The sequence below is a fragment of the Amblyomma maculatum genome, chromosome 4 (genome assembly GCF_055883805.1).
Source record: "Amblyomma maculatum isolate TAMU_Amacu chromosome 4, ASM5588380v1, whole genome shotgun sequence".
Taxonomy (NCBI): Eukaryota; Metazoa; Arthropoda; class Arachnida; order Ixodida; family Ixodidae; genus Amblyomma; species Amblyomma maculatum.
Window position 1 is genome coordinate 97,099,751 of NC_139347.1, and position 25,900 is coordinate 97,125,650.

The following is a 25,900-nucleotide window of genomic DNA, read 5'->3' on the forward strand; positions in this document are numbered from 1 at the left end:
AGCGCCGAGCTAGAACTTCCGCTTGCTGTTTGCTATGGAAGCTACGAGGATTCGCCGGGTCCGCTAGCAGTCTTCCCATGTAGTAGTCCTCATCCAGGTCGCCCTCAGCGGGAACCCAAGCGATGTATCCCGCACGTCGTACACAGGGTGCACAATGCAACATTATGATGCAGATTTCGCACAGCACTTACGTGTCGTCTTGTCAATTCGTGTTCCCTCTTCATGTTCATGCGCGCTGAAGAAAAACAGATGATACCAAATATGCCGACAGCTTTCCTTATTAAATATCTGTATGATTTTCATTTCTTCGGCCCTTTTTTTTTTTTTCAGAAATTTTTACGCCTTGTAATCATTATTGAATATCTCGCAGCATTTTAGTACGGGTGTTGTAGCGTGAAAATCGGCGCCCACATATCTCTTGTTAGCTAACAAAAGGAACGCATAATAAGTAGCCCTTTCTTTACAGGGATTTACAATGCATATACAAATGTCTAACTATTAATATGTATCATTACGCGGTGGTTATCGTCATTCAACAGTCATGTATTGACACAATCCACCATTTCGTCAATGTCTGTTGACTGCTAAACTATTTCCGCTATTGGTCAACCTTTACGTTCCCAGCTGAGTTTACTTACGCGAGAATCGAGCAGTCGTGTACTCGTTCATGAATTACATACTTCCAGTATACGCCAAATTGTCACGCTTCAACGCGTTAAAAAAAAAAATCAGCAACTCAACCTGAAGTTTAAGTGGCTGCGGTTCCAGGATCAAAGGGTCCCTGTGGATTTGGCTCCCATTCTTTCCTCTATAAAACGATCCTAGCAACTCGGCCATGTCCCGTATCCTCGTGACGTCACAAAGCCGCCGACCAATCAGTGCTAGTGACTGTTTTTCTCACAAAGCCGACAACTACTACAACGCCACTGCTTGTTTTTTCTCTTTTTTTTTTTTTTACGGCTGTCTTGACGCTATCGCGTTAGAAAAAAAGAAGGGGGGAATTTGCATCCTCTCTCCACAAAATATGTGAGGCAGAAGCATCTATGAAGGTTTAAACAAGAACGAGGTTAAAGAAATCGCCTAAAGGTGCAGAAAGCATCGATATATTGCGGGTTGCATGCGATCATCCTGAAATTATTTTCCTTCCTGTGCAAGAAAAGCAATAAAAAACAATCTGAAAGCTAAAACGACAATTATTTTCCAGCTACTCGATTTCTACTGCAAAAAAAAAAAAAACAGAAACAAGGAATGTGTATGAAGAGCTTTTCGCAAAGAGATATCTGACCCGACTGACTACACATCCACTCCCGTACTTCTATTCTAACATTTATTTTCCCTACTTCCTCTTCGGCTGCATAGTATATGTGGCGCAGCATATTTTCGACGCCAGACGTGTCAAAACCTCCTCTCTCTTCCCTCACCCTTGCTTTTATTCCGCGCTGCCCCATTGTTTTCCCGCGCCCTTTCGCTGCAACCGCACATGTATAAACAGCACCCAGCCACCCAAACAACGCGAGAGCGCGGGCGGAGCAATCAATCTTTAAAAGCTGTCTTATCTCTCGGGCTGGAGTCATTTCCGCACAACCTCAGCGTCTTAGCGCCCTCCCCACTTCCCACATCTCCCGGCGAGGGGCTCTGCTTCCTTAATTTACTTCCCCACGGCTTCTTTTATTCAGTGTTACTCTTTTGTCGGCTCTCCTTTTTATTTCGATCCCACGTCACACGTGCACCCACACTCACGCACGCATTACAGAAGCATGCAATTGTAAAGCGAGCCGCTCTGCTCTATTACTTTCTGTTTCTTTTGCTTTGTTCTTCGCGATTTCGGCCGTCAGCCAACTGCGTTTTTTTATATATTTTTTCAGTCAAAGGTTTCTATATTGAGCTTCCATCACCGTCTCCCCTCTCTCCTTTCTGCTTCCAGCTGCCACGGGATTTATCCTAGCTCTTGTCTTCTTTTCACTCCCTACTCTCTTCCTTTCGACGCTTTTCCATTCCCAAGTCCTTCTATTCCGGTAAGATGCGCGGCGGTTGCACGCCGAGCCCTTCGGAGCACCGACGACCTCTCCCACCGGCTCCGAACTGGACCGTCTTCCCCACTTTTCCCTTCCCAGCTTCCCATCTTTCCCCTTTTCATCCCTCCTGCAGCCTCGCTTCGCGACTGGAAGCCGCGTGAGCAGCGGCTGAGAAACCGAGTTTGGCACGGCTTGATTAGATCGGAAGAATCTCGAGCTAAAGTGGTTACCTTCTCTCCAGCCCTCCTCTTCCCCATTTCTCTTCCCTACTTCTCACTCGCCAGGGCTCTCCCCTGTGTTTTCCCTTTTCTCTCCTCCCCGTTCTTTCACCTACCTGGATCCTTTTTATATATATATATATATATATATATATATATATATATATATATATATATATATATATATATATATATGTGTCACCATTTTTTTTTATCCCGAAAAGAGGATAGAGGTAGGAGAGTGTGGGCTGCCCTGCAGCCAGGAAATCGCATCACTTCTCGTCTGCGACGCTGTTTCCGTGGCAACCGACTATACTCCCAGCGACAGACAGCATGAGAGCGTAATTGCCGGCGCGTATAGTCTCTTTCGCGACCACGTTGCGTGCCAGACAGTGGTGAACGCGGCCCGTTTTTACTGCTCGAAATTCCTTTCTTTCACCTCCACTCCCTAACTTCGCGGCAAAGCCGAATTCGAGACGGCACGTTTCCTCTGCTTTGTACTCGAGCGTTCTATCTTTAATCTGTATTTGTCCCTCCTCCTTTCCTTCGCGGGACATATAAGAAAGAAAGTGTGGGTGAGTACTGTTCTCGTCGTGTCTTTTTACGGCTCAACTGCCTTATTTTTTTTCTGAAACGATACTTTGAAAGGTCGCGCGTGACAACCCTGAAAAGAAGTGATGGTTGATGAATGGGCACCGCATGAATTTTGTCGTCGGGTGGGACTCCCCAAATCAGCTGAGCCAGTGTGCACGGGAAAACGAGTGGGTGTGCGGTGGTTCCGACAGCTCCTGTGTAAATTCCGCACACGTTTCGTTACTGGCCCACATGATGTGATTGTGCTGTGTTACGACGGATCCGTGTGCGTCGTGTTTCGGCGTGACGTTACCTTCTGGCACGTTACTAACAACCAAAATGTCACCATCGGAACTTGATGACGTACGTCGCTCGTTTTACTGCATAGAAGACTGCAACCAAATAAACGCAGCTTAACTGCTACATTGTGGACAGCGTTACTAAGTAAGAAATGGCCAGGATGAGAATGATAAGGTACGCATAAGGATCAGAGCCTGTGTCGTGATCATTACTATACGCTCATCGTACTGCATTGCTGGGCCGCTTTTGCGGCGACTTCAACGCTCAGCGCATGCTACGGCGATATAGTCAAGTCTTCCGTATACAAAAAATAGCTCACAACTCCACGTTCTCTAAGAGGCACACAGTGTATGATCCCGAAGAAGAGCCACGGTCGGCGAGCTTTTGTTGTCGAAAGCATTGTGTGGTTGTTGTTAGCTTTTAAGCGGGAAAAAGTCAATATTCTGAATAGCCGCAGTATCATGACGCACATTTGTGCACTTTCGTATGTTTTGTGCAGGCACCGGCTCACGTCGAAACCGATATTCATGCTGTTCAATAAAGAATCAATACCTCAATGCATGGTAGAGTCGACTGAGTGCTAGTTTTACAACAAAGAATTGAACTGCCAGATTGTGACCAGTGCAGTATGATAAGTGCGTGGCTTTAATATTTCTTTAAAAGCATAATTACTGGTATGCCGTGACAAGCAATACATGTTTGGTTGAAAGTGAGATATCGTCGTTTTTGGACACTGCGACCATGGAACACGCAAGTGACGCCTACCTGACTCCGTTTACAAGTTTCTGGCGCTTAAAAGAAATTGCATGCTATTTTTACTCATCAAATTACCTATTTCTCTCATGTTCTGTTTTTTCAAGCGAGTAAATATTTCTGCAGAGCTTCAAGAGTTCGAGTTGACCGCATCAACTAATAAAGCGCTTCCAAAGGTTCGCCATATATCGAAAAGCTGCCGGAAATACATCAGTTAGCCATCATGCTCTTTGTTCATAAAGTATTCCCCTTTCTTCCTAGTTCATTCGTTGGAAAGGACGCACTTGTAAGCCTCTCAATAGCGTTGAAATATTTCTAAAAAGCATGAGTGTTAAAAATTTTGAAGTTTTCAGTACTTTAAATATATTTATTCTCTAGTTAGTTTCATGATAGCCCCGGCTCAATAAGCGCGACAAGACGCTATATAACTCTATTATTGTACAGGTTGTGAAATTTACTCATCATAAAATAGCTAAGTACCCAATTGCATAATGTTTCACGCAACTACCACTGCTTGTACTCCATCAACAAGGCAACAAACGAACAAAGTCACGCTTGACCAACAAAGCCGAGATAAAAAATTCTTTCAAGGTCAGCATTACATTTCTCTCTATAAGTACGTCGCTCAGAACCTGCATTAAATGTTGTCTGTCGGATATCGGTTGACTTCAGCACGACGTGGGAAGACCGAATAAAAATGAGCACCCTGAAAAAAGTTTTCTCCATCAGCGACGTCATTCATTAAAGCTCATGTCAGATATCCTTAGTATAGTGCTTATAAACCGTAAAAACTTTCACCGAAAACGAATCATAATAAATAAAAAATGCAGCTTACAACTAACTGCACTTGCGTTCTCCCTACTTACGAGTACCAAGAAAAGAGAGGAAAAAAGTAGGACGGACTTTTCAACGCTAACTTCAGAAAGTGACGGCGCGGCGTACGCGTAAACAAAGTAGAAAATACGCCGGTGATCGAAGAAATTATGCGTCGGTAGCGGCGAGGAAAACGAAAAAAAGAAAGATGTATATAATGCGGAGGTGACAAAGTGGGATGCACAGAAGTACTCGTGTAGGCGTTCATTATGCCGGAATTTGGTAGGCGGTGGGAGATGTTGACAGGCACGAAAATGCACGGAAGGGAGTACTACGTGTGGCCTAAACGCGTGGGTGGTTCGGCGTATGCGCCAGGCATCGCGAGTGGTGAATCTATGCAGCACACAACGCGAAATGTATTCCGCTGCTCTCCAACGGCCCGGCAACGCTCCTCGACACGCAACGCCACCAGGACGCGAGCTTTGAAGAGGATGGACACAAAAGAAAAAAAAAAACGGAAGATCATCATTCCACGAGGCTGCAATAGGAGAAATAAAGTAGCAAAGAAATAGAAACGTGTCGACATCACATTTAAGCCAACAAGCTGAAAGGAGAAAAAATAGTCACCGAGTCAAGGGAGAAGAGAGGACTACACCAGGCTGATCAGCATCGCTGATCTGAGCTACGCTCACCAATGATAAAAAAAGAAAAGTAGAAAACGAGCGAGAGGGACGGACCCAAGACGCCGGTTGCAGGAGAGACTAAGCGGTTCGCGCCGACGCTCGAACATCGAAACTCCATTAGCTCGTTAGGAAGCGAATCCCGAAAGATTAACGAGTCAGAAGGCGAGGCGCCCGAGGGTGGATGCTTCGGTGTGATCGGCTCGCTCTCCTCTTCCTCCTGGCTTTCAGGTTTCTTCTCTTTCGTTGCCTCTCTTTCTCTGTTTCAGTCCGTTTGCCGGCACGACAGCTCCTACCTGCTTTTTCGCTGAAGGCTCGCATGGAAGATCGTCTCTGCCCCAGCGTATTTCGTCGTCTCGGATTGTTGCAACGGCTTTTCTGCAGCCGAACGCTTCCAGGTCACGTACCGTCGCGCGCTCGCCCCAAAATCTTCCCCTCGAATTTTTTCTATTTATTTCTTATCTACCTCGTTGCTCTCCCTTCAACTTGGGAAACGACCTCGATACGCGAACATGCATCGCGATGTTTCGCGTTAAGGCGTTGTTAGCTGGTAGCACACCTGTTATCTGCCGGACGCTCCGCGTCGAGGGGCTCCCGTGACTGTTGCCGGCGCCGGCTGGAAACAAGGGCAGCGGGACGCCACGGCCGGGCAGGAGCCGGGCGACTGGCTAATGCGTGGCTCTCTTAATGCTAATGCGTTCTGGCTCGCCCGCCGCGTGTTGCTCACCGCGCGCAATGCCTTTGTTTGAATGAGGATGCGAGGAGCTGAAAAGAGAAGGAGGGAATGGGGAAGAGAAAGAGAGTGTAGAAGCAGCAAAAGGTAGAGGCACTCAGTGTAGAGAGCTGCACGGCAATAACTGCTTCATGATAACCCGAGGCGAAACATCATCGCTCTCGCCTAATTTCGTTTTCGTACGTTTGTGTGTGTTCAGTGTTTCTCTTTGCGTAGCCCACTCATAGTGGTTCTTCAGCTGCTTTGGGCAGGGTCGTTAGAACAGGAGTAGCTTTTTTTTATCATCGAGTTTTGTTAGGAGGGCTACTAAAATCAGCTTTCATCCTTGAGGACAATGTAAATATTTTGGTGTGAAAGATTTCGATCATGGTCACCGCTTGCCTGTTTTACTTTTGTTTTAATCCCAATGTAATAAATTTAAAAAAATTCTTCGCATGGAAACAATGGAACTAGCATGAATGCACACGGAATGTGTGTCTGAATGCAAGGAGTCAATGCATGAATACGCTGTGCTGCCAAGTAATGTCAGATCATGCACATCAGCTTACTATTGGGAGAAAGTTATACAGTAACTGTATCTTATCAGTGTTCATCTATGGCGCAGAAGCGCGGACTCTAATGAAAAGGGTTCATCTTCATTTGAGGACAACGGAGAGATACCTATGGAACGAAAAACAGCAGATCTAAAGTTAAGAGGCAGGAATACACAAAACTGGGTCAGGAAATAAGCACAAGTTAACGTCATTCTAGTCAAAACCATGGAATAGAAATGGCATGGATATGTCATGCAATGCGAAGGTAGGATAACCAATGAATGGTATTTAAGGGTTAGAGACTGGATTCCCAATGAAGTCAAGTGTAGCAAGGGGCGACAGAAAGTTAGCTGGGCGGGCGAGATTAGTAAGTTTGCGAGAGGTTGTCCATGCAGATGGCACAGGACCGATTTATTTGGAGATGTTTGGAAGACGTATATTTCCTGCACTGGGTGCAGTCAGGCTGGTGTGATGATAATGACTACGACACTGGGCTGTTCTCAATGACGTCGTCATGAAAACTATGGTATATTCAAGACATTTGTACTGAGTGCCACACAGAACACTTGGCACCGGGCAATTATTTTATTGGCACAATTATAGTTCACACATGTCACCCTGAGAGGGCAGAAAGTTTGGAATTTTTTTTTATTACCTAGACGGACGTGCTCCCTCAAATCCCAACCCGCAAATATGCTGGAAAAGTGTTGGTTAGGATTCAAACAGAGTGACGACAATAGCTCACTGAGAAATTCTTCAAAATGACGTCGCTCTCACAACATTTCGCTTTCCGTTCCCACCTTCGCATTGTTGATTATTTTAAATTCAGTCTTCAACTGTCTCTGCTTGCTACTCTAGAATAAAAGGTGACTACACCTTACGCTACCCTCCACACCGTCGCGCTTTCCGCGTTGCGAACGACGGAAAATGTCTTGTACTAAACACCGGAATAGAGAGTATTGACGAAGCTGAGAAAGCACCCGCAAAACACCTTCTTGTGCGTGGCTGGATATTTCATAGCTTCGTGCGGCATTCCTTATAATTTCTAACCATAAGGAGCAGCCGACCTTTCTGAACAGTGTGCAGACATTGACGCCACAGCAACTATCACACCTTCCAACGAGTCCTAGATGCCTGCTTGGCGGGCTTCTCAACAGCTCATGGCTAGCGTCCGCAGCGACGACCAAGCCCCAAACCTTTCCTCTGAACTCGACGACGCCAGCCACCAGCAGCAGCCACCGCCTCCCCTCGTTCCCGTTAATCGGCTTAGCCTGCGACCAGAGCGCGCCCTATTCCCACGCCACAATGAAGCTAACCAGGCGCGAAGGGAAACTTCATCAGGCGCCGCTGGGTCACGTGGCATTCTTCTTTGTTCCTCCCTCTTCATGATCTCTATATGAGACCACATTTTTGTTGTTTTGTGTTCCTGTCGTTGCTACGCAGCTCGTTTCCCTTTTCTCTTCACGTCTCCCGGCGCAGCTTTCGTGTCGTGTGGACGTTCCTCAGAGGTCCTCATCTCCCGGAATGCCACCTCGCGTATTTACTGGCTCCGCGTGAAGACAACCGGGAATGGCTCTCACCCTCGTCCGTGTTTCGGTCTTCCCCACGGGAGGAGAAAAAGGCGCTGTAACTGTGTAGGGGTGAGCACAGCGGCTCTGTAGATGGGCGGAAAGCCCACCGACAAGTGAGCATGCATTGCTTCCTCAAAGAGGGTAGTGCGATATAATGTGTGCATAGTTGCGCCAGATGAATTCAGCAACTTTAACACTGTGCCCTTACGTTTCAGTGTCACAATATCGCGATGGGGTGATAAAAAGATAGCAGATGACCACTCCAGTTACCGAATAAATAAGAATTGGTTAACAAGACGGTGTTTACTGTATTATCATCACGCTAGAGGTGCACCTTCATGCGACGTAACACGTGGCATTCGTGGCAGCAAAACGTAGCATTCAAGCACAGCAGATGGCCTTGCAGAAAGAAAGAATTGTTTTCGGTATTTTCGGTGAACTGATGCTTTACTATGCGAAAGGGATTATCAAAATTATAGAACCAATACTTGATGTCGTCAGTAAGGCTTGAATTTTCACCTTCACTAAAAGTAACTGCAGTTTTCTTTTTTTTTTTTTTTTTTTTTTTTTCAGCTGAGTAGTAGTAAAATAAGGCCGTTAAAGTATTTGATATATGCATTCCTACAAAAACTTGGCATAATTGACAATGTAAATTCGTCTTTGGAGATATAATACGACTAATATTTATTTTTTTTTTTCGCCTCCATTTCTGTTGCTTTTGAAACCCTCCTCCACTGTGATCCCATTTTCCTAACACTGCATAAAAACACTTACGGAAACCCCTCGATGTTTAGTTTTTCTTCGCACTGTTCTAGAAGGCCAATTTTGCTAAATATATTCAGCTGCTGAGAAAGAAAGAAAGAAAGAAAGAAAGAAAGAAAGAAAGAAAGAAAGAAAGAAAGAAAGAAAGAAAGAAAGAAAGAAAGAAAGAAAGAAAGAAAGAAAGAAAGAAAGAAAGAAAGAAAGAAAGAAAGAAAGAAAGAAAAACAATCTCCTGTCATCTATTGTCTGAAGTGACTGGCGCTTCTTCCCCCGTTCATGCCAAAGAGATTACATTTGTTTTAAGTCGACACGCTCGACAGATGATCCTCTCATCGGAGTTGCCCCAGGTCTGTTGGGGTTACACTCGGGGAGTCTTCGTGGGCCGATAACTTCTTTGTTTTGGCTTCCGCTAATCCGATCTCGAACAAAAAGTAACCCGCACCAGAGGCTCTATGTACCCTCGCCCTTTAAAAGGGACTCCGCAGGTGGGTTTGCATAATCCCTACCTTCAACAGGAATCAAGTAACTGGACGGAATGGAGGCGCAAGAAGCCAATATGATCCAAGCGACCAGGCCACGGGGAAAATAACGCGAAAACGTAATTTGCACCACGTTGCTTTACTTTTATGAAGCCGCCTTGAATTATGCGCCTGTGCGCGCTTGTGCATTTCTCAGAGACTTATTACTTGTTAGGTGTTTTTTTTTTCTTTTTTTTTTTTTTCAGTTCACCTTGGTGAACTCTGAGGAGATTGGAATGCAGAGTATTGACCACATGGGTGTCGTGCGTGCTCAGTTTTCCGAGGCGTGTTTCCTTTTATTACGTTTATAAAATTAGCCCAGTTACTTCGTTTTATTGTGCTAGAATTGTTCATAACGCCTGCCGTGTAGTCAAAGTGTTGACAACTGGCGAATAAGCTACATTATTCAAAAGCTTTGCAAACATGCAATCAATTATTACATGCAGCTTTCGCCAGCTCTGTGATCGTCGTCCAGTATTGTTTGGGCAGTCAGTTCACCAGTCAGCTAATGCAGTTTGCAGCAAAGAAACGTGTATTTATTGCAACGGGGCCGGTCAATGCAACTCTGTAAAAGTCGGCTACTTAAGTTTGTTCAGCAATCTCACCTTTAAAACATCATTACCGGCACGCACTATCGTCTCGCACGTTAACCTCAAGTGCATTTTTTTTTCTCGCTAACTTGCCATAAGGCATACTAAAGAAAGTCACGCAAACCGTTTTCTGCCAGAAACTGGAGAAGGCTTTTGCTTTTAAAGTTATTCATTAGCCAGTTGGGGAAATCCTGTTCCCTGATCGCCGACAGTCCTGCTTTCTGACGAAACCGTGTTTTTCACACCCTCGTCCCTGCACAAGTCCATAGCAGGTGGCGAACATCCATCTCTGCAGCCGGTGTGGAACATTTCGGGCAGATGGTCCTATGTCTTGGGAGTCCCATCGACACTTTATCGACGGGGTAATGGACACCCCAGCCCTTATCCTTATAAGGAATACCTCCTCCAGTCCAGTTAAGTTATTAGGGAGGGGGAAAGTGCTCGGCTGGATGAGGGCACGTGTACTTTTCCGCAGAGAGGATGCTGATGAGGACTACAGAACGGGCATTAAAAGGTAGCTTGGTGGGTGAATAATCCTAAACTTAGCTAGTTATATGCAAATGACGCTATTCAAGCTGTGTTTGTCATCATTTTCATCCCCAGCTGCGCCACGGTTACTCCTGTGCAATCCACTACAAATACTGCTTCAATCTGAGTCCAAATATCAATGCAAATTGCGCCATCCAGAAACAATCTATTGGAACAGATTTCATTAGCACTACTAAAACATTGTTGACAGCATGCGCTTCTCTGTGAAGGACGATTGGTTGTTCTGATATTTTCTGTGCAGCGCGTAGCGCTATTGGAGATTGTCCATCATCTCCACCTTACAACTTGATGCATGCATGCCGTCCACGCCGCCGTACTGCTGTAGTTGACGATAGGCACCAGCAAGGTAGTGTTTTCCACTTCAAACCTGAGTTTCACTGAAACAAGACGATCGTTGACCAACGAGAGGATTGAAAAGTGCATTAGTTTCCCTTAGAGGCATTTGATATTATTCCCGAGCAGTGTTAAGTCAAACGTTGGAAACGTTTATAACCGTGGCACAAGCAATGGTTTTCTTCGTTCAAGTACGGACACGATCGTACTGCTACGTTTACTCATGAAAATTTCCCTTTCGCTTTTTACGCAGCGAGGATTTCGAATAAAGGCTTTGACCCTGCGTACTGGCGGCGAAAAGTTACCTATCACACCGTATCAACTATAATTTTCTTCCCTTCTACATCTATTCCGGTGCAAAACAGCAGATGAAGGAATCACATCTCTCTCCTTCTTTGTAAATGAAGGTCCCTTTACTAGAAGAACGATAAACATAATAAACTCATAAGACCGCTACGAGTGTTATAAGCCTTATCATCCGCGTTAGCTCCCTTGTGACTAGGTAGGAATGAAGTCATAACAAAGTTGATATATCAGAGCCTCGATCCGCTTCGTATTTAGGAAATACTTTGACATAGTTATAAATCAACGCTAGATGGAAAGCTTGCACTGAGACCATGCATTGAACTGGGGCAACTCAAGAACGCCGCTGTGGTACCAGATGTTGTAAACTTGCTAAATCTTGCTGGCCGAATAGCGGGGTTTAAGCCCAACAACGTAGCTCGTGGGAACATGGCTGAGCGCAGCGGTCGACTGCTGTAAACATGCTGGTAGCAACGGCAAAATCGCCGTGTGTGGATCATTTCTGGTAGCATGTAGCCTCGTATACCTAATATAACCTCACAAGTGTGTCATATTTCTTCCAACTTGCTATCTGAACGCCAGCCCAGCGACTGTTACGAGCTTCGCGTGTATTTCCTCCGTCGAGCACGCACGCAACTCCTTTGTTCCGGATTGCCCAAAAACACGTCGAAAATTTGCTTTGGCACAAGATGGCGAATACAATATCTAAAGAATAAACAACGCTGACAACGTCCACAGAAGTAGCCCTGCCTGGCTTATTCTGGATGATCAGTGTTGTATACAGTGAATGTAACGTGCGCTCGTCCGCGTTTACAGTTCGCCTTATTTGACCTGTATACCTTCGCGAACGTCAAAGGCTTCTCAACTGCTCTGGACCTCATGCTTATTTTCATCTTATCTAAAAAAATACAAAAAATATTTTGAAACATTACAAAAATGAGCAAAACTCTCGTATGATTACATTACCTACTGCAGTTTTCGAAATTTCAGTTCAAACTTTTAGACATCCCTGACTTAGCGAGGGAATTACCGGCCACGTGATGTGTTGTAGCACGCAGACGTATTTATGTTATAGTGGCTATATTTTTGTGGACTACTATTTCAGCTCAGCTTTGCCCCCCAGGGCTAGGAGGTACACATATATATCGATGATGCACCTTCACTTGTGGGTAGCCGGTATGCACGTAGAGGAGGGTTCTGGCCAATGATGGCAAGGAAGGGGGGGGGGGGGGCAGAGGTAAGGCAAGTGAAGGATTAGTGGACGGCTCCACAACTTTCACAAAATTTTTGACAACCTGAGATTAGCTAACACTTAATAAGAATCTGATTCTTGTGACGTCAGACAGCAAGAAAATCAAGAAGAGTTTGCCGAAGCACGGCTGGTTGAAGTCGGGACTAATTGTAGTATAGATCTTAGAATCTTCCCCGCACTGAGCAAAGCCAGTCCGACGAAAACGAGCAATGAAGATGGGAAAATGGAAAAGCACTCGCATTTAGCATTGGACCATTAGCCTCCACTTGCATGAAGAAACTACCCATTTTTTTCGCTTTCCCTGGCTCGAATAACTTTGAATGCCGCTAAGAATCGTACTCTTTCAAATTAAAAAGATTTGCTTTATTGCGCGCTGCAAGTGCAACTTGTCTGCATCAATTTGAATGTGTTAGTTTGGTTTGGTTTGGTTTGGTTTGTGGGGTTTAACGTCCCAAAGCAACTCAGGCTATGAGAGACGCCGTAGTGGAGGACTCCGGAAATTTCGACCACCTGGGGTTCTTTAACGTGCACTGACATCGCACAGCACACGGACGCCTTGCTTTTCGCCTCCACCGAAAAGCTGCCGCCGAGGCCGGGATTCGATCCCGCGTCCTTGGGAACAGGCGCTCACTAAGGATGCATTTCTCTCTCTAACGCAGACGCTTGCCGGATGGTGGCGGCGAGTCGCTGGAGATGCCGACCATCAAGGCGCTCAAAAATTTGCCACCACCAGACCTCGTCAAGTGAGTACCTGTTGGCGAAATATGTGTTGTTCGGGTTTATGTGCGCGTAGTTTTTAGTGCTCGTGCGATATTGTGTGAGTGAGTGAGTGAGTGAGTGAGTGAGTGAGTGAGTGAGTGAGTGAGTGAGTGAGTGAGTGAGTGAGTGAGTGAGTGAGTGAGTGAGACTGAGTGATTGGAGTGAGTGATTGGAGTGAGTGAGTGAGTGAGTGAGTGAGTGAGTGAGTGAGTGAGTGAGTGAGTGAGTGAGTGAGTGAGCGAGTGAGTGAGTGAGTGAGTGAGTGAGTGAGTGAGTGAGTGGAGTGGAGTGAGTGAGTGAGTGAGTGAGTGAGTGAGTGAGTGAGTGAGTGAGTGAGTGAGTGAGTGAGTGAGTGAGTGAGTGAGTGAGTGAGTGAGTGAGTGAGTGAGTGAGTGAGTGAGTGAGTGAGTGAGCGAGCGCACACCGCTGAGCACTAAAGTGCCATAAGAAATGTGCTTTGTGCCATGTGCGAAATTTATAAGGTATCAGCATCGACGTTTCTCTTCCCTGGGAAAGAGCGCTCTCTAATCAAAGGCTAAACTGACAGCAGACTGGACTGGTCATGACGTTTCAGAGTTTTACGACAAGCCTAGCCCGATAGTAAAGAAGCTGATAAAATAATAAAATAAAATTGATTTGCAAGACAAGGGGGACAATCAAGATTTAGGCGATCATGAAGCAAAGTGAAATCGGAAGCAGATTTTATGGGGGGCATCCCTGGGATGAGCTTAAGCAGGTCTCAGAACAATGGCGTGTATTTAGGACCCAAACGCCAGTGTTATAACTGAACCTAAATAAGTAGTAAACCCTTCTCGGTTATATTCGACAAGGGGTCGCTGTGGAAAAGGAAGGATAAATAAAGAGGGTCTTCAAGCTTTACGCTATCACTCCAAGCAGGAAACACAAGCAAAGGAAAATACAGCCACGCTCCGCGTAGCGAGCAGAGAAGACACATTTCTTACGAAGCCAGACATCTCTACATGGCTAAATAACACAAAATACACCAATAAGAACGCTTGTGAAGAATTCCAGATACGCCCTAAATATGACCGAGAGCGCCGGCGTGCCGAGGTGTTTATCATGTACTCGCGATGCGCAAAGAAACTAGGTCTCTCTAAATCTACCCTGCGAAATAACCCGCTTTGCAGACGGGAAGAAATACACGCATGCACAAAAGAGGGAAATGAAGAGAGACGAAAATAGGGCGAAAATGACAGAATATTGGAGCTCGCCGCCCGTAAACTCGATTTAAAGCCCCCCGCCGCTCAAAGCAGGCGCTCCGGGTTGCGGCATCTATACGTCCGATGGCGATACGCAGCCTTTTCTCGTTCGGAAACGGCCAGCGGTCGCAAAGATCAGGGAGAAAAGGACAGTGGTAAAGGCGGGGGGGGGGGGGGGGGGGGGGGGGGTGTACAGGGGTACATAGAGGTTGACTAGGGGATAGAGCTAGGGGGAACGGGGATCGGCTTCATCATCATTCCTCGCCGACAGACGCAGAGGGGAGAAGCTAGTCGCCCTCGCAACCACAGCAAGGACAGCGGTGTCGGAGGAGCCGACGGGATGTGAAAGGAGGAGCGGGAAGAAGAGCGGTGCAGCGCGGGATAGAAGGGAGGACTGGAAGACGCGTGGCCGCCGTCCCGCCTGCGCGCCGCGCTCTCTCAATAACCCGCGACATAATCTCCCGGCGCCCATCGATTTATCGACACACATTCGAGCTCGCAAAATGGGGACACACATCAAAGCGATGACATCAGGACGGGAACGTAAAAGGGAGCGAGCGTTGCTCGCGGGGAGGAAAAGAGGGAATGGTGCTCAGCAGCTCCCCGCTGCCCTGCCATCCCCCCCCCCCTCCACATACACACACGCGGACCCCTGTGGTGCCTCCCTTCGTCGTTTCCTTCGCTCACTCGTGCCCGACCTCCCGTTTTGGACGCGATCCAACGTCGCTGTCTGCTTACTCGGCTCCGTCCCGTTGGCGGGAAAGCACCACAGCAGCAGGCAATGAGGCGTCAATGCGGCAGTGTGCCGCAGCGACTCCCTTGGTGTTGCTTTATCTTAACGTTCTGACTTCTTGGTGCGGTCGAACGAGGCCATGTTTTCGCCTTGGAGGGTGCACGGCTCATCAGGAACGTCTGAGGAGCGTGGTGATCCAGCGGTAAAATATGGCGAAATTTTAAACGAAACAGAGCTGCGCCCGTCTTCTATTCGAGAGAAATAGCTCTAAATCCCTTTGCGCATTTCGCTTAAATGTGCGTCGAAACAAATTAAGTCGGAACAGCGTTTAAATGTGCTAAATGTGCTGTTACTGATGACGACAAAAATTTCTAGCGAGTCCGCAAAAAGCAAACATCGTGTGCCAGAAATCGCTCTGGACGTTCGGAAACCACAGCGGCTAGTTATTGCTTTGTTTTATAATGTTTTAATATATGTTGAACCGGTTGTGTTATGATGACACAACTTTTAGCGCCACTGCTAAATGATGCTCCAAAATAACCTTTTCGGGAGAAAAAAAAATCTTGCGTTTTGTACGATACGAAACCCTCTTTCTGTGCCCTGACGACATTAATATTATTCGACTTTTCTGCTTAGAGCAACTGGGACCTGCACAGCGTTCCAAATTATGGCGTCCCCCACCTCATTAACTTGTGTACGGTGTCTCCCACGCGTGTCTTTGACGGATTGCGGACGCCCGCGCAATGACGTGCAATCTTAGGGGATGTGTTCTACAACCTGTTTAATCTCCTGGCTAAGTTGAAAGACAACTCTGGGAATTTTCATACATTTTAGGTTGATAATCACTTCAGATTCCTTATAGTACTCTCTCTCTCTCTCTCTCTCTCTCCGGTAAAAAAAAAGAAGAAAGCTTATAATCCTTTTCTAAATCACAACTAGGTCTGTCCCCTTGCATCGTAGAAGGAAGAAAATAACAAAACATAAAATTAGATAGTCCTTCTATGCATAACCTTCCAACTTTGCCAAGCCAGATTGGCGTACAAATGTTCACACAATAACTAGCAGCACTCCGCACCACTTAGGCAACAAAAAAAGACAGTTCCGTATTGAAATCATGCTTTCAAGGTTCGTGAAGTTATAGAACGAGGTTTTTATTCAAATAGCAACCGTCCTTTGACTCAGCGTGCGCGGCTGCAATTCTTTGGAGTAAAAGACTGCTAGCCCATGTGTATTGATGTATACACACGGTAACTTGCATGAAATTAGCAGTGCAGAATCTGAGAAAAACAATATCAAAAACCTGAATATGTACATTACAGATGTTCGCACGCGTACACATCTGCTGGAAAATAGATGTATTAGTGCAAATGAGAAATAATGCTATTTGCAGACGCTCAAACATTCAGCCACGCCTTGCATGGTAACACTTAGCGCCTGCGCCATGTTGTATAAATAGTTATCGAATCGGTTCTTCACTCTGCGCTCCTCGTTTTTCTCTTCTTTCAGACGTTACACGCAGAAAAACAAAGAGTCATTAACAATAATCGCTCGCGACATTCTGATTCTTTCGCAGGTATTACACTCACGGCTTTTGTTCGTCCTTTATTCGCCGACATAAATTCATAGTGTAACCCACTGTGCTGGGTAATATCTTCACTAGCAGCACTCCCCTGCGAATGGAGCTCATGCCGTTCGGCTCCCAGCACACGTGAGCCACAGACCGACCTCCATCGACACATCGCCACCACTCTGCAGCGCAGGCCCCGCTCTCTCTATAGCCGCCACGCTCATCTCCAGCAGCACCGCTTGGCGTTTATACGGGGCCGCCTGGTCTCACTTCCGCCTCTCAAAGCGGTCCATTTCCGGTTCGCCCTCGAAGCGCTTCTCCTCCCCTTTCCTTTCCCTCAGTTACAAGCCCCAGGACGCTGCTCACGAGCAATCGTACGTGTGTTTGGTTGGTCGCCACGGCGTTTGCGTGTGTATATATACGCACAGGAGACAAGAGGATGGGGAGATCCAGGGGAGGTGTGGACGTCCTCTGTCGACGCCTTCTCTTCCGACAGAGGGAATCGGATATTGCTGAGTGTGCCACAGCCGATTCTCCCTGTGTTGTTGCTCTAAATATGCCCCCCCCCCCCTCACTCTTTCCTGTCGTTTCGTTTCGAGCAGTGCGAAGCAAAGTCGATCGACTACAGAGTGCTTGCGACACCTTTGCATGGCGTCGCTTCGTTGCTGTCATTGTGATATCCAGTCCCCGCTTCTTGGCCGAGGCTTTCGGGGTATTGTTTTACAGCGGCAATTATTAAATGTTTCGCGGTACTACGGCGTTAGCATTGCGTTGTCAGCTTATCCCCGCGCCACGTTGATTGGTCAACATGCAGTGACGTCAAGGCGCCACGCTGATTGGTAGGCATACAATGACGTCATACATGACCTAAGTGGAACGCACCTAGGTATCACCCAGAGTGGAGGAGTGCGGAATCACTGACGTCACAGATGTCAGCTTTGTGACACAAATGTCATTATTATGCAATGCGAGAAATCCAACTTAACGAGTTTTAAAATAGCTATATTTTGACGTTCAGTACTTTAAACCTGCTCGCCGATTAAGGAAATGGTAGAAATGGTCTCACCCCAGATGCTACAGGTCTTCATTTCTGACATTCAGTTTTGTCCTTTAAGATTGAAAAGAAAGGAATATGGTCAATTTAAGTTAATTAATAAATGGCCTATTTTGAGCTCTGTCACGTACACAATGTCAGCCTTGCTGTGCTGTCTACCCGCACAGGTCACGGCGACATATATCTGGCAGATTTTAATAAAAAATCTTAACACTTAAAAAAAACATTCGGTGTATATCATAAGATGTCTCTTATTCACCCCTACGTATGTGTGCTGTGTAAAGGGCATTTCGAAGCACAGAAATCGACTTTAACACAATTTCATAAATGGTTCGTATTGCAACAATCATTGGTTACGGCGCTCGACTACAGTTCCCAAGGGTACGGGATCGAACCCCGGCCTGGGCGGCCGCTTTTCGATGGAGGCGAAAAGCAAGGCCCCCATGTACTCTGCGATGTCAGTGAACGTTAAAGAACCCCAGGTGGTCGAAATTTCCGGAGTCCTCCCCTAAGGCGTCTTTCATAGCCTGAGTCGCTTTGGGATGTTAAACCCCACAAAACCAAACCAACGGTTTTCATATTCCAGCAAAACCTGTAAAATCGGGTTTTAACAGTAAGCGCAGCGCACTGCTGATTCTTTATTTTCTGCGTTTTCCTCTGGATGAGAGCGAGTGGTGCTAATCTTTCACATTTGACGTCACTGATTTTGTGCTACTCAATGTGGCGCGTTCCTGTGATGTGATGCATGACGACCCTGTATACCGGCCGTCCAATCAGCGTTCCTTCTTTGACATGGAATACTTTTATTTCGACATTTCTGGATGTTTTGGCGACTCCTGCGGTCTACTAAGCACTTTGGTCGATCCTAGGTCCAGGATGCCGCATTTTGTTCTTCTTCTTCTTGTTGCTGTCATCGTGGCTTGCCCTACGAGGAACCTCTGTACGTCTTCTTCCTCGCTGGCCGCAGGCGTTTCCATTGCGTCACACTCAGGTTGTCTACTCTCGGATCTAGCTATGCCTGTGGGCAGGCCAATATTACGTGTATAAGTGTCAGTTTATCTTTGCACCACGGCCATTCGACGGTATATTGTGTGAGGTGTATCCTGTGGAGCCTATGTAAATGTTTGTAGGTGCCAATCTGCAACTTTCTTCAATCTGCCGCCACTTCTTTGGCTATAGCTTTTTGTTCGGGTCTCGTCAATGCTTTCTTTGGCTCCTTTAACTGCTTAGGTTGTCTGAGTAGGATGGCCTCGGTGACGGGGTCGAATGTGCCCATGGTGCGGACTACTGAGTCTTCTCTGTCGACGTATGCTCGAACTATCTAGTCCGCTCCCTATTGTCCCTCTCACCCGCTTGTCCCAGAATCAATATTGTGTTTGCCAATTGATGCGCTGCTTGATGCCCTTTAAAGTATGCGGATTGCTGATCTGTCGACTTTTCCACGCACGTACGTCCTACACACTTGCTTGGAGTCTGTGACTATAACCGAATCTTGTCCTGTTGCGTTTCAGTGCGCGATTCCTAGGGCGACGGCGGCTTCTTTAGCGTGCCACCTTTCAGGGACGACTCGATGCCACTTCCTTCTGAACAATCAGCGTGACACCACATAACTGGCGTATGGGATCTTAACAGCAATCACTGTAACTCAACGTGGCGCTTTCGGATGATGCAATACGTGACGTTATCGTATGCTGACAATTCAGCGTACCGCCTTGCTTTGACGTCAGAGGCGACACCACAGCGTTCTGGTCAATTAGCGTGATTCGGAGACTCGCCGATGCCACATTAGAAGCAAATGTGCCTTTAACAGCTATCGCTGCAAGACAAGAGACACGACACGCAACAATGGCAACGCTGATAAATTCAAATATGCATTCTAGAGCTTACCGGCGAGATTTATGTACACCCGATTTTGCGTACACTGCGTGTCTCACCACGTAGGTAGAAACATAAATAATTCTTGATGTTCAATACAACAAAGGGCAAAAAAGTATTAACAGTAGCGCAACTTTGATTAAGTCCATGGACAATCGATGGATAAGTTTTTGTCCTCAAAATCCGCTCAGGTTTTGTCATGAATATATCTTTTAATTTTCTCTTTTGCCAACCGCTTGGAAAGATATTAACGCTCACGCATACGCTGAAACCAGTTTCATCGCTAAAAACGCCATGCGCAATATATAGCCCGACGCGTGTTATTTACCCTGTATTGTTAGGATTACTGATCTCGAGCCGGGCATCCTGAAGAGTGAAGTTGAATGGGCCTTAGCCAGCCTTGATAAGAACAAAGCTAGCGGAATTGATGGCATTCCAGCTGAGTTGCTTCAAAACCTCAACCATGACGCTGTTAACATTCTGCATACTTTATGTCAGAAGATTTGGACAACCCTGCAGTGGCCACAGGATTGGAGGAGGTCAGTTTACATCCCCATTCCAAAGAAAGGCAGTGAAAAAGATTGTTCCAACTACCGCACGATCGCGCTTATTTCGCATGCTAGCAAGGTGATGTTGAAAATCCTCCAAGGTAGGCTGCAGCAGTATGTGGATCGGGAGCTTCCGGACGTGCAAGCTGGGTTTCGCAAGGGCAGAGGAACTAGAGACCAAATTGCCAACCTTCACTGGATCATGGAAAATGCAAGAGAGTTCCAGAAACCCATCTACTTCTGCTTTATTGATTATGCGAAAGCGTTTGACTGCGTAGATCACAGCAGATTATGGCAAGCTCTCCAAGAGATGGGAGTTCCAATTCACCTCATCTGTCTCCTCAGGAACCTGTATGAAGGACAAGAGGCCACAGTCAGAACTGGGCATGGTCTTACTGATTGGTTTCCGATTGAGAAAGGAGTGAGGCAAGGCTGCATACTGTCGCCCTGCCTATTTAACCTATATGCAGAGTGAATCATGAAGAAGGCCGGTCTGGACGAGTCTTCAGCTGGAGTGAAGATTGCTGGAAAACGTATCAACAACCTTAGATATGCGGATGATACCACTTTAATGGCAGAAAGTGAAGTGGAACTCAAGAGGCTTCTGATGCGCGTACAAGAAGAGAGTGAGAAGTTTGGGCTTAAACTGAACATTAAAAAGACAAAGATTATGGCGTCTTGCCCTATCAAGTCCTGGAGCATCAATGGACAAGTGGAAGCTGTGACAGATTTTCTCTTCTTGGGCTCCAAGATTACCTCAGAAGGAGACTGCAGCCATGAAATTAGGAGACGCCTGCTTCTGGGAAAGAGAACAATGGTTAGCCTTGACCGCCTAGTAAAGAGCAGGGACATTAGTCTGCCAACCAAGATCCGTATAACTCGTGCTATGGTCTTTCCAGTTGTGATGTATGGATGCGAGAGTTGGACTGTGAAAAAGGCTGACCGCCGAAGAATTGACGCGTTTGAATTGTGGTGCTGGCGAAGACTCTTGAGAGTTCCTTGGACTGCCAGAAGATCAAATCAATCGATATTGTCAACCATAAACCCTGACTGCTCATTGGAGGGTCAAATTCTAAAGTTAAAGCTCAGCTACTTTGGTCATCCGATGAGAAGAGAGGAGTCGCTGGAGAAAGATTTGATGTTGGGAAAGGTTGAGTGTCACCGAAGAAGGGGTAGGCAGCAAACGCGATGGTTAGATGGCATCCTCGAGGCACTGCAGATGAAGTTGTGATGTTAGGAAGATAGTGAAAGACCGGAAATCGTGGCGTGACATGGTCCATAGGGTCACGAAGAGTCGGACACGACTGAACGACTGAACTGAACTGAACTGATTGTTAGGATACCATAGCACTGATCGTCGAAGTATCTTGTTTGTTATAGGTTGTAACAGGCGAGAAAGAATTAGTTTTCTTTTGAAGTTTGTGGGTGGGCGTGCAGATTTAGGAGATTTCAGGCGATGTGAACTAAGAGGCGTTGCTAAATCTTTGTTGTTGTTGTTTCGTGTTTTAAGATTTCCTATTACTTTTACACTGTGAATTCATGCGGGATAACGACATAAAATGCTAAAGAAGGTGTTACACTCTTCGGGGCCATACTGCTAAAAAAAAAAGTTGAACCTGAGGCAGTGTACTTTATCATAGTCTTGTAGAGACTGTGCGCTTTAGGATACCACAATCTAGTTTTTAAATCTCATGTTTAACAAAGCGATGCTTAGAGCGAGTCTGTTATAACAAAATCAAAAACTGAGAGACGAGAGTGCTGCGGATCCACACATTATCGCTCTCTCTCACTCTTTGTGCTCCCCCTCTCCCGCCTTTTTTTTTTTTTTTTTTTACAGCCACTCTATCTTTAATCCCTTAATTTTCCCTGTGTTGTTATCGATGTCGACACGTCCAATATTCTTCAATCTTCATTAAGTCGAACAAAATCAAAGCTTCACTACTAACCCTGGCCAGGGGGACAAAAAGACTAGGGGCGCTAATGCTAGCGAGCTAAAAGGCCGCACACCCAGGTGACACCGCGCTAGTCGTTCGCAAAAACTAGGCGGCCGAAACGACAGCGCCGAGCCCTCCTCTCGCTCACCGCGGTCGCTCTTTTCCCGTCGACCATTCATCTCGGGGGCGTCCATACAGAGCCCCGCAACCGCACACGACTCGGGTTCGAAGGTTGTTCACGGTCAGGGGCTTAGCGCCTTCACGCTACTCCCGTCCTCCTCCCGTAGAGCCCGAACTCTCCCGAGCTTGATCCCTGGTTCCCGCAATCTCCTCCGCTTTCCACTGGCCGGGAACAGCTCCCCCGCGTCGAACGCACCTCCACGATTTCGCTTCCCGTGTCCCAGGAATGCAGAATGTAAAGAACAGGATTTAAAAAAGAGAGAGAGAGAATAGCATGACGTGTAGACGTTTAAGCTCCCGAGTCGGCACCTTGCACATGTACGCACTTTTTAGCGGGCAGAAACCGAGTCCGAACGGAGCACTCTTTCCCTCTCTGGCTCTTTACTTTCTTTGTCCTTGATTCTTGTTCATTGCGTGTAACTTCTTTTTGTTCTTCGCTCTCTGTGTGTAACTTTGTTCCTGACGGCCCGGGACTTGAGGTCAGCGTTTTGCGGTCGTCGCTCGGCTTCGCGTCGTCGGCTACGTCGTTCGAAAGCATAGCGGAGCTTCATACCGAAAAAAAAAAAAGAAAAAAGAAACCCCGAATAAAAGCGCCGAAGGCCATGTCGTACGGTGCGGTGAAGGGGAATATGAAGGGAATGGCGGAGTGCCTTTCGGGAAAGGATTAAAGAGGATTAGGGGGCATACTCCTCTTCTCTCGCCCTCGCGTTCCCATATAGACCCGTCCCACGAGATTTCGGGGGAGCGATGCTTACCACCACTATACCTCCCCCTCCACTACACCACCTCCCTACCCTTCACAGCGCTCCCCGACCGCTTCGGACCGCACCCCTCTAGCGGGTTTGAATGTATCCAACCCCTATGGCAGCGACCGCCGTATACGAGGTGAGCGCTGTGACATTAAGCGATACAAATAAAACTAAAAGGAGTAAGCAGCGAGTAAGGTGATGGAGGAGTGCGGGGAAGCGGAAAGGTAACAGCCCCTCGCATATAAGACAACCGTGAATACGGGTTCCCCCTTCTCATGGAGCGGCCAAAAGCGGCCGCGCCGTTCTTACGTAATAACACGGTCACGCGCCGCCTTCGACCGCCCCTCCTCTGTCGAAAGGCGCCCATAAAATCCTCAAGTCACGTTGATTCCCTTAACTGTCGGTCGTATCTTTTCCCCGCTGTTTTCCTTTTACGTTTGTTCTTTTCACAGCAGGAATGACTACTGGTGCCTCTGTTGCTTTTAGCTCCCGTGCACGGAGCTTGGCTTCTTAGTGCGAGGCGCTCGAAGTGATCGTCATTTATGAATGGCGTTCTCTGGGCGCAATGGAAGAGCGTCGGCAGTCGCAGTCGGGCTCGTAGATTCTATATCGGGTAGCGTCGAAAGAGTAGCTACTCGACGGCGCGCGTTTGCGAGCTGTTAGTGGCGATAAACGAGGGAATAAAAATTGATGTCCCAAAGCGCCGCTGTTCGCGCGTAAATGTAACGAAGAGCAAAAGGAACAGGGTTTTGAATGAGGGCGGCGATATAGATAGATTAGGCAAGAAAGTTGATTTCCTTTTATTTATGCACAACGTGACGTAAATGCTCAGGAGGCAATCCGAATTATTCATGTCATCACAGATGTGCTACGCTGCAGAGTGCTGTCCTGTAGAGCATTTTATGTGCAGTGAGTGAAACGAGAGCTAAGTGGATTTTGGATCCATATATATTCACAAGTGCGTTATTTATACACGTTTTCTCCATTACTGTGCTTTCTTCATCCCATATTAATTTCGTTCGCTAGTAGCAGATGTATCTGCTGTAGACCGCCAATTCGAGCTTGGCTATGCGGAGCTATAGATATAAGTGGAGCAAAGAACACTAGTCACATCTACCATCCCTTCTACTGGCTGTTTGCATTCGTTCTATCACTCACAATTATGCAGGACGCCATCACCAGACAACAAAGTGCATGTATCTTAAAAATTTTCGAAATGCAACAAGTTGGTAGGCATGACATCTTTTTTTATTTTTTTTTTTTAGACAAGCTGGCTAGGACCTATCGTACCTCGGATCAGCCTCATTTCACAAATCAATTTATGTGCAACAGATTCACCGGGATGTTATGTGCCGTAAAGCTGTTCTAAGGCTCTCAGTGTTATTCAGCCTATACGACAAGCGCATGTTAGGCCACGTTTCGCTGTTTCTTACAGCGTAGTCATCAATGGTGATCACCTAAACATGCAGCATGAATGCCTTAACGCATACTTTACGCTATTCAACCAGATGAGAGTCGCAGAGTGAGATAGGCGTGTTAAGTGCCGTTTTGAAGCTTTAATGAAAGACCTAACTTTTCTGTATTAAGACGAAGCTGGATAACAGTGCAAGCTATGTTCTGACCTACGCAGTCAGTGTGTACTGTATGACCGCGTAGGCCTCATATATATTATTGTACGGTGTCCTAATAGTTAACATCTTGCGATAACCTCATGAAAGAATTCTTGCGCGACAAAAGGTTTCAACTTCGGCCTTTAAAAACAAAAGAGAATCTGCACTACTGTATGCACTTCGTGATACTTGATCAGTTTAGTTTTCGTTTTATTATTTAAAACGAGTGAGCAGTTTTTAATCTTATTATTTACCTATTAAATGCGGGGGCGCATTTGCGACCGCGGCCGTGATCTGCCAGCGTCACTCACACATTTTTTTTTTTCTTTTTCGGTTATTATCAGAAGACTAAAATAATCTAAGTTGAGTCAAGGAACCTAATGTAACACCATAAACACAAATTTAAAAAAAAAGCCGACTAGATTGCGATCAATGTCGCTCCGGACAAGCCCGTTGAGGCATGCAAAACGAGCAAGGGGCAAGTAGCTCGAGGTTAGTCCGCAGCACTCCCATGCACCAGGTGCTTTTCCGCCGCGGCAGTAGGGTTCGTGCGTACTTCCCCCTCGTACGGCCTCCCGGATTGTCGAAAAAGGCTTCGCCCTTGTCCCGACACGCGTCGTAGTCCGCAATACCCTTCACAGAGAGAGCTTTGACGCTGCTTCCTATCCCCTCCTTTTTATCCATGGCATCCGCCCTGTGCTTAGGTCGCACATAAGCATTACGAACGTACTGCAGCTGCAGCCTTTTTCTTTTTCAGCGCTTTTTTTGTTATTAAGGTTTCCCGTAACTCGGTTGGTAGACGCGTTGGACGAAGCAAACACCTGAAGATGGCAGCCTCAGCGCGTTTACTTCCTGTTTGCTCCTGTCTTAGCCGCTGCTTCCCTGGCGTTTACCGCTTCCTGTTCGTAGGAAGTAAGATCGAGCGCAGTTTTCGACTTCGAGCACGCGGCATCGAAAGCGGCAGCAAAATCTGGCGCGTAGAGTAGGAAGTGCGCCTCAGCGTCTCCGCTGTCGTCGACATTTATTAGTACTCCAAGAAAAAGTTGGCTCTCTCGTTCTCTCTCTCTCTCTCTCTGTTCAAACAGAATCCAGAGACTTCGAGTCACCCTTAAAGCTCAGAAAATATATGAAGACACACTTCTGGTTCTGGCCCGACTACTGGCAGACTTTGGGTG

The 25,900-nt window shown here is 46.7% G+C and overlaps 1 protein-coding gene across 1 annotated transcript in view; it reads left to right on the top strand.

Annotated features, from left to right (window-relative positions):
* The window catches only part of LOC146191734 (vesicular glutamate transporter 1-like), a 163,567-nt gene that overhangs the window by 79,905 nt on the left and 57,762 nt on the right, over nucleotides 1-25,900 (top strand). Inside the window, exon 2 of the mRNA XM_084602236.1 lies at nucleotides 13,156-13,239. Within this exon, the coding sequence (XP_084458362.1) occupies nucleotides 13,156-13,239 (84 nt within the window). The remainder of the gene's footprint in view (nucleotides 1-13,155; nucleotides 13,240-25,900) is intronic.